Genomic DNA, 13,581 nt, shown 5'->3' with positions numbered 1-13,581 from the left:
ACTGGCCTCACCTGATGTGGTGGGGGAGAGGGAGGGAGTCAGGAAGAACCTGCAGGTTCTGAAGGGAAAGGATGGGTGCTCTGGATGGAGTGGAGAAGAAGGCAGGTGCCTTCTGTCTCCTGTGACTGTCAAATGTAATTTGCAGCATCACCCTGATCCTCCGATGTTAGCCTGACTCTTCTGTCTCTAAGATGCCTTTGCTTCGTTTTTAAGAGGTTGTCTCTTTTGTTCAATAATTCACTATGATTTTCCTACTTGTGGTTTTCCAAATATTTGATCCTGCATAGCGCTGCTAATGATTCTTGAATCTGTGGGCAGGCAACTCTCAAACCACTTGCTTCTCCTCCATTTTCTCTGGGCTCCCTCCAGGTGCACACGTGCTCCATCTCTTGGGACCTTTCCACAGTATTCCCTTTTGTCTCTCGTGCTGTCTGTGTTCAGCATGCTTTGTCTCCTTCTGCTTCCCCTGGACATGTCCTTCTGACATATCATCTAGTTCACTTTCCTCAATGAGATCGGCTCTGTGGCTTAAACCTCCTTTCAGTTCTTAATTTTGATTTTGTTTTAGAAAGCCACTAACTCTTGTCTCTTCTAGTCCTCTTCAGAATTCTCCATCTTATCTTGTAATCCCCCCAACGTATTCAACATGTTTTTGGAGGTCCTTTCCAACAGTGCCAATGCACAGCCATGGGTAGTCTCTCCTGTCGTCTGTCATTTGTTTTTGGTTTCTGGTTATGTGGTCTTTTCTCTTTGGGCACCAGGTTATTTTTTACGGAACAGGAAAATAGAAATAATTCAAGGCCCTGGATGATGCTGTCTACCTCCAGAGAGAAACGCTCTTTGATTCTGACTGACAGCTCGCCGAGGAGCACTAGCCATCTTATTTCAACCAGGATTCGGATCATCTGGAACCGAGCTTCGTTCTCTGGCAGGGCTGGGCTTACTCTGGTCCAGACTTACTCCTAAGATGGAGCCTTTCAGAGTCCTAACCCAAAGGGTAGGGGATCTACCAAGATCTCTTTTCCTTGGCTAATTCCTGAACCCCAGCTCCATGAGTCTGTCAAAAGTTTTGGTCAGGCTGGGGATATAACTCAGTTGGTAGAGTGCTTGCCTCACATGAAATGGGCCCTGGGTTCAATCCCCAGCACCACCAAAAAGGCAAAAGAAGCTTTGGTCAGCTTCTCAGCCACTCTTCCAGCTACAAACACGTTCCTCTCTCAGAACGTGGCCTGCGGCTCTTGACTGCCTGCCTGGCTGCCCATGCCTTTAGGCACTTGAGATTTTTAAATGTTTTATGCAGATTTCCTACTCCTGGGTGTTGAATTATATGACATGTTTGTTCTTCTTCTTCAATCAATTCACACAGTAGGTTACATACTAATTATCAAATTAATTTGCTTTAGGACCAAAGGTTCATTTAGGCTTTACTTTCAGAGTCAATTTGGTCTTTCATAATTTTCTTAAAAACTAGCCACCTTATCATATTTTCAAGTTTGTTGGTGTAGGGTAATTCATGGTGCTATCTTACTCTCCTTCTAATCTATTCTGTATCTGTGGTTACATCTTGTTGTCACCCTCTCTTGATGCTTATTTGGACCCTTCTCTCTTTTTTCTTGACCAATCTTGCTGGGACTTTGTCATTTTTATGATCTTTCCAAAGTAACAGCTTTTGCCTGGAACTCAAAGTACCCCATTATATGTTTGTTTTCTATCTAAGTAGTTTCTAGTTCTGACTTTTTTATAATTTTCTTCTTTTCCACTTGGTTATTTTCAGTTCCTTTTCTCACTTCTTAAGATGGATGCTTATCTTATTAATTTTGAATCATTTTGATTTTCTAATTTATTAAAAGTTGTAAAAGCATTTAAAGATATATGTAAACTTCCAAATATCATTTTTAGACATACTCCTCCATGGTTGATATCCAGTGTTTTCATTGCTCTTCCTTTCTAAAGACATGTTCTACAATTCTTTATGGCTGCTTCTTCAACCCATGGACTATTTCAAAGCGTATTTTCTAATTTCCAAGTGAATGGCTTCATTTTGGATTACTTAAATTTCTGCTTCTAGAATAGCATCCTCATAGAACATGTTCTGTGTCGTGTTGGTTCTTCACATTTGTTGAGCTCTGACATGTGATTAGTTTTTGTCGATATTCCATGTGTTGGAATAATGTGTATGTTTTCTACACCCATTCATTCAAGTTCATTAATCATGTTATTAAATTCTTCCCTATTCTGAAGTAATTTATTGTCAGCCTCCTGCTGCTCTATGCTGGGCTCCTACAATTTTCCAAGTACAGGTCCTACCCTCACTGGGCACCACCCTGTGTACCAACCCATGTCTTGGCGGTGGTTCTCCAGACCAAAATGGATGCAGTAGAAGCCACACCCTTCCCATCCTGACGCAAGCTGCCGTAAGGTGCCAGAGCTCTTATTCCCCAAGATGGCTTTGCCAGCACTGCTGTGTTGCTGGGCTGTGTTCATGGCAGAGAAGTAGAGTAGGAGGAGGTGCAAAGCCAGCCCCAGGACATGCAGGACTGAAGCCTGCAACAGGCCTGAACTTAGAGGGAGAAGGGCTGTAACTGGGAAGGGGGACACTGGGTTATACTGCAGGTCATGACCAGTAGACTGGACTAGACTGGACATCACCAAATAATGACCCCAGGGATGAAAAAAATCAGAGCCCACAAAACAAATTTGAAAGGGCAGTAAGAAAAAGGTTAAAGTTGGTTTCTATATTCCCAGTTCATTAAATAAATAAATGTTTTACAAAAGCCTGGGGTATAGCCAGATTCTAAACTCCCATTTGTTCCCAACGATACCCATCATACACAAGACCTGTGTAATTTTAATAACTTCATGCTAAATAGAATCCTCACTCCATGGCAGGCACTGACAAGCTGCTCATATGGATTCACACATTTAATCTTCAACAATTCTCTGGCATGGTTATTAAGATCAATACTACTCTCCCCATTATATGGATGAGGCAGAGAGAAGTTAAGTCCTTGCCTGGGAATACAACTGAGACTGAACACGGCTAGCAGGCAGTACAACTAGGACTCGACAGAACCCTCTCCGGCCTATTCCAGAGCACCTGTAGCAGATGCAGAAGGCTTAGTTTGCAGGTCTTTTCCTGTTGATCCTTCAGAACAGCAGCTGTCAGCCAGGAGCGCACATTCAAGTCACTATGTACCCTTCTCAAAGTGCAGACAGCCAGATCCCAGCCAAATCTACAGTGGGGAAAGAGCCATGGGACCGGTATTTAAATAAAATCCCCCCACAGTGGTCCTTGGACCCGGTTGTGCCTGGATCCTATGAGGCAACCTTTTGAAACAAAATGTCTCTCTTCTTGCTGTTCTCATGCTTAGTAAGCTTTTAAAGCCTAACTTCTGTGTTTTACCTTCTAGGGTGTTACTTCCAGCAAACCAGATATCAAGCTGGAGTCGCTGGAAAGGAAAATTTCTGTCAGGGAGCAACTAACGCTTGAGAAGGAAGACCCAAGCAAGAAAAAGAAAAACATGACCGATATCAACTTGTCTGGGGTTCCTTTTACCCAGGAGCAAGAGGACAGTGAAGGGGACTTCCCAAAGGACACTGACAAGCAATTGGCCCTGAAGTTCAAGGCCTACGAGTTGACCTTGAAGGATATCCAGGCCATCCTGCTGTACTGGGATCGGAAGCAAGGAGTTCAGCTGCCTCACGGAGGGATGGAGGAGGTGCCGCACGAGCCCGATGACCAGCGCCAGGCTCCCTCTGGGCGGCGGGGCCGCAAGGACCGGGAGAGGGAGCGGCTGGAGAAGGAGCGGGCGGAGAAGGAGCGCCTGGAGAGGGAGAAGGCCGAGAGGGAGCGGCTGGAGAAGCTGCGGGCCCTGGAGGAGCGGAGCGACGGGGAGGGGGAGGGGGAGGAGGAACACGAGGGCAAGAAGGATCTGGGGGTGCCCTTCATCAACATCCAGACTCCGGACCTAGAAGGCTTGAACTGGAAGCAGGCCCTGGAGAACGACAGGCTTCCCAAAGGAGACCAGGTAGGAGCCGCTCTCCAGGGTGGAGTGGAAACAAAGGAGGCAGCCGCCCTGCCTCTCTCACCACTGAGACCTCCTTTCTATTGTAAATCCACATCCCTTAATTTGATTAATTTCCGATGCCCCTTGGGATAAAAGACAATAATGACTAGAGGGACCTTTGTGCACTTGGCAAAATAAAATCCATAGAAAGTTCCACCAATCTTAGTATTCTATCAAACCTCATAAATAGCCACCCGAACAGCTATTCTTTGAGCTAGTGTTATGGGTTGGCAAGGCAAGTGACTTGTTTACTCCAAAATATCTTTCCCACAAGCCTCCCACAGTGGCAGAAATTATCCTATTAGATACCCTTTCCCTCTTGCACTTGGGAAAGCCACCCTGGTCAATGGAGGGCAGAGGCAGGTGTCCTGGGAGAAGAGATGTCTCTGAACAAGGACCTAAGGAGTTCCCAGAGGGGTTAGGAAATTCAAGGTAGGACCAGCAGTTCTTGACAATACGTGATAGAAAAGAATTTCAGCACGAGCCAGACAAAGGCATAGACAGAGGTTTATTTAGGAACATAGATACACATTCAAGAGAGAATGCAGGCTGTCTAGAGAGTGAGAAGCCCCCTTGGGCTGGGGATCCAATATTTATAGAAGGGCTGTATCAGGGACCAGACTGGAGATGAGTCCAGGCTGGAGCTGCACAAGTTCATGTCAATTTTCCCTGAACACCTGTGCTTCCCTCATTTTACAAGAGCGTGGGCCAAGGGCCTGTTGCTCTAGATTTCCACCTGTACTTTCTGCATCTCAATGGCTCATGGACTGTTTCTTTAAGATTCAGTATATCTCCCTCTTTATCCTAATCCCTATCTCATAGGGATGGACTTTCTTCTGGAAAGGACCAAGAAGCAAAATTTTAGGGTGTAGGTCACATGCTCTATATCACAACCATTCACCTGAGCCTTGGGATGGTGAAAATAACCATCAACAATATGTAACCAGAAGAGTGTAGCAATGTTCCAAGATAACTTTATTTAAAAAAACAAGTAGCAGGCCAGAGTTGGCTGTGGGGAGGAAGAGCCTATACTTGGCTGACCTCCGGTTAGTTTATCAGAAACTAGGCAAAACGTTTCGAAGTAGAGAATGGAGCCTGTGAGGGTTACATGCACAGTAAGGGCTGGTGGTGGGAAATTCCCAGGAGGGCAGACTTGGAAGTGATATCGCCTCACCATGAGTCTCACCATAGTGCTCCAGGGTAGGGCTGAAAGAGGAGAGGGCAGCAGAGGACAAACCCTCGCAGCTCTACTCTGTTCACAGCTATGTAAAGCCGGTCTTATGTAAAGAATTGTGATTTTTTTTTTTTTTTTTTGCAAAAACATGCTTTTTTTAAAATACCTGCAGCCAAGAACATCTCCTTGTCTTTCTTTGTACCCTTAACATCCCAAGGCATAGGTTAGACTATTGCTTGAAGAACCTCCTGGCTCTGGTAGTTTAATAACTGGTACCAACAATTCAACTCTTTCCTCACCGACATTCTAAATGCTGGGGGGTAATTCCAGCTACCTGTCATAATGCCTCTATCTGCTGGCCCATTGGATGAGAGACGCAGATGATTATATAACAGTGGGTACTTGCTAGGCCTGACAGGCCACTTGGTCCACAGATTGGGCACTCAATAGCATTTATTATTGGGACTGAAACAATTGGTATGGGTGTAGCATGCTTATTCTGATGATCTTTGCTTGCTGAGAAGGCAGTTCAACTCATCCACTCTGGACATTGCTCGTATGTTATGTATCAGAGCTGAATGGGATGCAGTAGGAGTAAATTTTCTCTCTTGAGGTTCTTCTTGACTTCCCTCTCCATTCCCATTTTTTATCCCATTCTTAGAATCCTTGGGGGTTTTCGTTTTTCATTTTTGTTTTGTTTTGCTTTGTTTTTTGCTGTATTTGACCTGCTCCCATCTAACTTTCTTTCACCTTTGAAAGAAAAGAGAATTTAAAGCAAAAAAAAAGGCTGGAACAACTCTACACTATGGACATTAGAACCTGACTAACTGGTGTGTTTAAACAGATTTGTGGAGTGCTAGGCTTTGTGCCATATCAACCTGGTTCTTGTTCTAATGGAATTTACAGTCAAATTGCAAAGACAGACCATTAAAAAGTCACAACAGCATGAAAGACTATAGGAAGTACAGGGAGCCCACAGTCTGTCTAGGGTGCAGCAGTCTGTAAAGCCCTGCAGAGCTGGTCAGAGGCCCTTGACACCCTTTCTTGAAACATTCTTGTTGCAGGAGTGTTCATCAAGAATGTTGGACGTGGGGTGTGGAGGGTGTCAGCTCTCTCAAGGAGGTGCTTGGGGTTCACCTGGCCTCTGCACAGGAAATTAACTCCTAGCCTTTCTTTTAGATCCTGGACAACTTGGGTCTGGGGTCCTCTGGACCACCCATCCCACCTTCTGCCTTGTTCTCTGTCATCTCCTACCCTGTGAAGAGGCTGCCCATCACCCCCACAGACATCCTGAAACACTTTGTGTTTGTGATCCCACCAACGGATGAGCTCTCCGTGACAGAAGAAAAGAAAGACGTGGACGTAGAATCTGAACTTGGCACCAGCACCATCTCTACGAAGGTAAAGTATCTGCTGCTGGTCCTCCTGGCCTTGGCAGGGCTTCAGAGGGCAGAAGGAAGGTCGCCAAAACCTGACCCTCCCTCTCCCCTCTGCCATCCTGTGCAAACCTCCCCAGGCTGCACCTTCCCTGCACATGACTCACTCTGCTTCCCAAGAGGAGGCTGAAAACGATGGCTTCTCACCTTCCAACCTTTCCAGTCCCCAGGGGTGGGTCTAAGGAACTGGTCACATCACTCTGAAGCTCAGCTGCAAGAAAAAAGCAAAACTAGCTCTTTTAAAAAGATACAAAGAATATATTATGAAGCTAAGGTGATTCACATAGTGCATAAAAATACAAGGATCCACAGAGTCAGTTCAGGGAACACAGCCAGGAAAAGAATTGGTTATTAAAGAGATTAAGATAGGAAGATTGGATATTTTGAGTAAAGTTACTTTTTATCTCCTTACCTAACACTCTAGTAAAATAAATTCTAGTTGGACTAAAAATAGATGTAATCAAAATAGAATCATGTAAAAATAGGAGAAAGTTATATGCAATTACTAGAATAAATCATAAAGAGAAATAAAGTTGAGCAATAATATGCCATCAAAATCATAAAGGGTGTTTTTTATACCTAGAAAACACTGACCCAAAATTTTAATCCCTCCACACATGCTCCCACAAACCTTGTACCTTTGCAAAAAGAACAAATAAATTACCTGTAGACTCTGCCTCACTCAGAGGCAGTACAGATCACCCCAACTTTAACATAAAGGTAAGTGGGAAATTGGCACCCAAGGCCAGCTGCATGGGTGGATATATGCATCTCACCAGAGTACAGCACCCATAGTGAAATTCCAAATAAAAAGACAAAGAGGAAAAATCTGTCCCCATCATCAGAGGCCACCACTGCACCAACCTCTTATTCTGAAAATTGTTCAGGTAAAGAAAAGAATGAAGCAACTTTAACCTGTCATTTTAGTAGGCATGCTAGTTCTGCAACTGACAAAGGAAAGCTTTTCATTTGAGAAAAAATAGCATCTCGAAATTGTAGAAATAATGGTAGAACTAGGAAATCACTACTTTACTATCCCCAGTAAAATAATTGATTAAGGATCATCAATGGAAATGATGGGAAGCAGTGAGCAGAAAGGTCGCTGGAGGATAAGACACACCAGCCAAGACATCATCACACAGGTGAGGGCCAACTGCAAAGGGACACTGTTCTTTACAGAGAACAGATGGGGCAGCACCATCCTAGCCAGGTGAACAGGTTGTGCATCTATAACCAGGGGTCAGCCCGCCATTATGTGTCCCTCGTGTCAATGCATGAAGTGCCTGTACCATCTATGAGTCAAATCAAGCTTTTAAGCCTAATTTTCAATTTAAAGGAAATACAAGGAGGAAAGGAGTAAGTTCAGTGGCACTGTGAGAAAAGTCAGAACAATTCAGAGTATGGAATATGCCATAAGAACATAGATCTGGTCTCTCCAAAGAGTCAATGCGCTTGGGACAAGGTAGGAGGCTGGAGAGTAAAAGACACTAAACTTCAGGTTCAATCTCTAACACAAAAACAAACAAACAAAAAAAGATACTAAATAGATATAATACCAAAAACAATATAGGAACTGTTTTAGTCAGCTTTTTCACTGTTGTGACTAAAGGACCCTTCCAGAACAACTATAGAGGAGGAAAATTTATTTGAGGACTCATGGGTTCACAGTTCCATAGAAGGCCGGCTCCATTTCCTGGGGCTGGAGGTGAGGCTGAACATCATGGTGGGACAGTGTGGTGGAACTCACATCATGATCAGAAAGTAGAGAGAGACTCCACTTGTCAGATATAAATATATACCCAAAGTTATGCCCCAATTCCTGCCTCCTCCATCCACACCCCACCACTTCAGTTACCACCAGTTAATCCCTATCAGGGGATTAAATCACTGTTTGGGTTAAAGCTCTTACAACCCAATCATTTCTCCACTGAACATTCTTGCATTGTCTCACACGTGAGCTTTTGGGGGACACCTCAGATCCAAACCATAACAGGAACAAACGGTTATGAAAAGAAATGCCTGGGACAAATAGGAAAATTTTAATATGAGGTGTGTACAGAATGATAGTATGGAATTGTTGTTCACTTTCTTAGGTGTTGTGACAGTATTGTGTTAGTCTAGGGCAAGTCGTTGCTCTGAGGCACAGTCTAAATAGAGGCAGAGTTACCATCTGCAGCTCACCTTCATTGGTTTCGAGGGAAAAACAATGAATGAAAAAAGATAAATAAATATTAACAGCCAGGTGCAGTGGTGCACACCTGTAATCCTAGCAGCTCAGGAAGCTGAGGCAGAAAGATTGCAAGTTCAAAGCCAGCCTCAGCAAAAGCAAGGCGCTAAGCAACTCAGTGAGCCCCCGTCTCTAAATAAAATACAAAATAGGACTGGGGATGTGGCTCAGTGATCGAGTGCCCCTGAGTTCAATCCCCAGCACCAAAAATAAATAAATAAATAGATAGATAGATAGATAGATAGATAAGTAAATTACCAATTATTAAAACTAGTTTATTACTGTACTAGGCCTTCAACTTTGAAAGTTTTCTAAAATAAAAAGGTAGAAATGATAAATAAATTAAAAGGCCAAAAATAAAAGAAAAAAAAATCAGTCAAGAAACATGAAAATACCCCTAGAAAAATAGAAACTTCTTATTAAACATGACATAGCAAACGTGTTTATTCTACTACTTCCCAAAAATAGTAAGAGATTTTTTAAAAGATCATAAATCCTAAAAACAAAGAGAAGGGGAAAGGAGATGATGGGGACTAAAATATGCCAACAAAATATTGGAGATGAAATGTCGAGTGGACAGGGCGACTGGCCTCACGATGCCGAGGAAGCTGGCTGTGGTGGGGTGAGTACTGCCCGGAGCTGAGATCCTGCTGCCACACACCCCCTGCCAACTTCAGGTTTTCTCTGGGGTTTCCCTCCTCTTCGGGGAGCATGGCCTTATTACTGGCAGGCAGACTGGACCCCACCTTTGCAGCAGAGGCGCCCGCAGCACCACTGCCCCAGTCTGCAGACGCGCGTGGGGACCCTCTGCCTTTGCTGGCGTGTGCCTGAGATGCAAACTTAAGACCCTGTGCTCATGTTCAATGAAGGTCCAGGAGGAGCAGCCCACCTCCTCTAAGGGGGGAAGACAGAAGACGAAAGAAAAACCAGAACAAACCCGTGAGACTCAGAAGGAAAAACGTCGCACAGCCCTCAACAAGAAGGGCCTTCCTGGGGGGCCTGCTGGAATCATCACTCCCCTGACCGACATAGACCAGAACAGCTTCAGTGGGCAGCACTCTCAGGAGAAGTTCGTCAGGTGGGCCTCCCAGCTACCCAAGGGATGGGGATGCCGAAGCCCCACCTTGAGGGTGCGGCCATCACAGCACCAGAGGGGAGCAGGGCTGTGCTGGCTGTGGGGCCCTGTGACCCACCGTGCTGACCCCAGCAGGACAGGGTTCCCCCCAGGTAGCTCTCCTACCCTCTCTTGCCAGAAGGAAGCTTTCTCACTTTAAAGCCTGTGTGGTCATTTCAGGCTGAATCACTTCCGGTGGATCGTGCCAGCCAATGGAGAGGTGACAATACGAGTGCACTTCTCTTCTAATGATCTTGGGAACTTTGACCAAACCTTTAACTTTGAGATACTCGGAACCCGCCGCCAATACCAGCTCTATTGCCGAGGTGTCTGCACTTACCCATACATTTGCCAAGACCCAAAGTAAGTGTCTTTTATTTCAAAAGAAAAGTTTGAGAGGTACATTTTAGTTCTCCTCCATGGTACTTTACACAAGGTAGCTCTTAATAACAATGTGGAATTGGGACAGCATTCCTGACCCTCTTGTTGTCTAAGCCTTCAGGGTCTCACACATTGACCAAGAGCATCAGAGATGCCCTGATGCCACAGGGTAGTTCCAGACTGAGGCAGATCAAGCGTAAAAGGGAAGGGCAAATTAGTTTGTTTATTTAATTGTTAAGAAAATTTAAACTGATTTCATATTTGCTCTAGAGTTTTTCATCTTATAATGCAAACATGCATGCGAATCTCCATGGGCCAGATGTTTTCTGTGCAGTTTATGGACCACATAGAGGCACCTGGCTGAGCAAACTCACAGGGCTACTCCCCTGGAGATAAGGGACCTTTATACATGTCCATCCAGAGGAGCTTTTTTGCAATTCTCACCAAAGTGCCCCCTTGAACCAAGGAACTCAGAATATCCACCAGAACTAGTTTTCCATAAAGATTCTTGGGAATTTCTCTAGTTGGACTCACTGGAACAGAATGTCCAGTTCAGCTCTATCATCAGCCCTTATTATGGCAGATACCACTGGAATCTTTTTTCTGAAGTTCAAACCTTACTTTCCTCCCTTGGGGTGGGAGGGTGGAAAGAAAGCCTTGACAAAGTTCCTCAAATTACCTGTACGGTCTTCAGACTCTTGAACCCTTTGTAGAACAGGGAGCGCTAGGTTCTGCACATATCAAGTGGTGGTGTTGAACTTCAGTTCAAGCAGCTCACCTTATTTCTTCCTCCCCTGTGTTCAGAGTGGTATTCCCTCAGCTGAAGAAGGACATGAAACCAAATGAGGTCATCTTTAAGAAGTATGTTACGAGCTTGGGGAAGTTTTCCTTTGGACCACTCCTTTGTGGAAAATCAAGAGATAAGTAAGTCTTCCCTTATTTCAAAATAGATTTCAGACTCCTGGGTTGGGCTTACAAATAGTACAAGAAGATTTTTTATGTAGACATAGCTTTAACTGATGCTGCCTCAGTTAGAACCAAATCACAAATCAGGAGAACTGGGTTTTGCTTAAACACCCAGTTCTCCTGATTGAACACCACTTTCCCAAATGAGAAATTCTGAGAGAGCACCAAGTTTTGAAGGGTAGGATCAAGAGTTTGCTTTGGGATCTGTCAAGTTTGAGGTGCTTGGAAGATATCTCTAGAAGTCACATAAAGCAGAGAATAGGATATATGATTTGGATTCTCAAAGGAGAGCTCAGTCTTCAAGACAGCAAAAGCCATAGGCGTAGGTGAGATGGCCTAAGAAGAGAGCATATTAGAAGAGAAGGACCAAAGATGGAACCCCAGAGAACCTCACCATGCACAAAAGGAGCCACAAAGGAGATAAGAAAGAGGGTCAGAAATATTAGGAGAGACCAGGAAAGGGTAGTGTCATGGATCCTTGAGAAGAGAGAAGGGTCATTTATGCTGAATGCACAGAGAGGACAGAAAGATGAAGGCATAGACATTCACAGTGTTTAACAACATGGAGATCACCAAGGCCTGTAGTAAGAGTCCTTTTGGGGGACTTTTGAAAATGAAGCCCAAGTTAAGTAGGATGAGGAATCAGTGAACATTGAAAGAAGGAAGACAGGGTGTGAAGAAAACTCTTTGGAATAACTTGGCTGTGAGAGGAGATAGGAGAGAGTCAAGGTGGAGAGAGAGAGAGATGAGGCTAGGGAAGTCTGGTTATGGACTTTTGTTCTCCTGGTGGCTGTCTGCAGAGGGTAGGTAGGCAGGAACAAGCTGGAGTTTCAGGGGAATGTCATGACCCTCAATGACATAGCACAACAGAATGGGGGATGCTGGCCTTTGCCAGGAGGAGGCACCATCATCTCATAGTAGGAAGGAGAAAGGTGAGATGGCTTTGGGAGAAAGGGTGGTCGCAGATTTGGTGAGAATGGTGAGGAGGTTCCTATGCAACTGTGTCTATTTTCAACATAACGAATGATGTGAGGTCACCCTCCCAAAAGTAAAGAAATTGGAGGAAGTTTAAACATGTTGAGGAAATGGAGAAGATAAGAAAAGCATTTTTGTGGAAAGAGAGAGCAGATTAGAGAAATAGATTAAAATTTCCAGGGGCCTAGTTATAATAAATTTGTAATGATACTAGTTTTTTTTTTTTTTAGTTTATGCACATTTCTTATGTAGGCAAGGAGGCGAGATGGGAAATGGAACTTAACTCTCCATTCAGTCAGTTATTTGCTGTGGCAAGTAGAGAGCATTGGCTTTGTGTTTCCTTGGTAGAGCTGAGGGACCATTTTTGCCCTCTGTTCCCTTTCTACCTCTGGTTTACTTCCTGAGATGCCGGACTAGGAAGTGAAGGTGAAGAGGGTTTACTGACGAAAGAGAGGGCATTCGAGGCCCAGTGGGAAGATTTGGGAAGGTTGATGAGCATAACATAGAGAAGTCCAGGAGTGGGAATCAGGGGAATTCTGACTATTCATGTGTTTGAGGCAGCATTGACATTAGCCAGGATGTTGAGCCAGACAACAGTAGTCTAGGAAGAATGTGATTACAGAGGTCCAAAACAAAGCCCAGTGCAAATGGCGCTGTTCAATAATACCTGAATGTCTTTCTCTGCAAAATGAGAATATTATAGCACCACCTCACAGATTTTGGGAAACTGAACTGGGTAATGCACATGAAACCTTTCAGCTCAGTGCTGGGTAGTGGTGATGATCAGTTAGATGCAGGCCACTGCCCCTTTTGCAGTTATTCACACAGAGAACTCTCTCTTTCTCTCTCTGACACCGATTTGGTTTCTGTCATTCTCTTCAGCCATCTTCCATGATAGCCTGCCCAAATAGTTTTATAGCCGTTTTTGTTTTCCTGGTCTATGCTCTGATCTGATGATGTACATCTTTATTTCTTGAACCTTCTCTTATGGTTCCTTTTCTGCTCCTTACCATTAGCATAACATCTTCCAGTGGTCAAGGGTACTCAACTCTTTGGATCACTCCTTAAAACACAAAGGCACAGAAACAGCCTGGTAACAGTAAACAAAACCAGATGAATCCATGCCAAAACAATAACATTCTGTGAGGGTGTGGTAAAAGGAGGTGAATGAGGTTATCTCTAAGACAGAAGTGAAATAGCAAGTGACTCAAATAATCTCTCCTGGGGATAAAGCACATGGA

General features: G+C 44.3%; 1 protein-coding gene across 2 annotated transcripts in view; it reads left to right on the top strand.

Moving 5' to 3' along the window:
- Positions 1-13,581, top strand: part of Hydin (HYDIN axonemal central pair apparatus protein) — a 361,889-nt gene that overhangs the window by 247,271 nt on the left and 101,037 nt on the right. For both annotated transcript variants that reach the window (XM_047529238.1, XM_047529237.1), the window contains exons 45-49: positions 3,411-4,028; positions 6,421-6,642; positions 9,774-9,982; positions 10,199-10,381; positions 11,204-11,323. In XM_047529238.1, coding sequence (XP_047385194.1) covers positions 3,411-4,028; positions 6,421-6,642; positions 9,774-9,982; positions 10,199-10,381; positions 11,204-11,323 — 1,352 coding nt within the window. The remainder of the gene's footprint in view (positions 1-3,410; positions 4,029-6,420; positions 6,643-9,773; positions 9,983-10,198; positions 10,382-11,203; positions 11,324-13,581) is intronic.

This window comes from Sciurus carolinensis, chromosome 16 (assembly GCF_902686445.1).
Source record: "Sciurus carolinensis chromosome 16, mSciCar1.2, whole genome shotgun sequence".
In the NCBI taxonomy this organism is placed as follows: domain Eukaryota; kingdom Metazoa; phylum Chordata; class Mammalia; order Rodentia; family Sciuridae; genus Sciurus; species Sciurus carolinensis.
The sequence above is the reverse complement of the archived record's forward strand: the minus strand, read 5'-3'. Positions and strand labels throughout refer to the sequence as shown.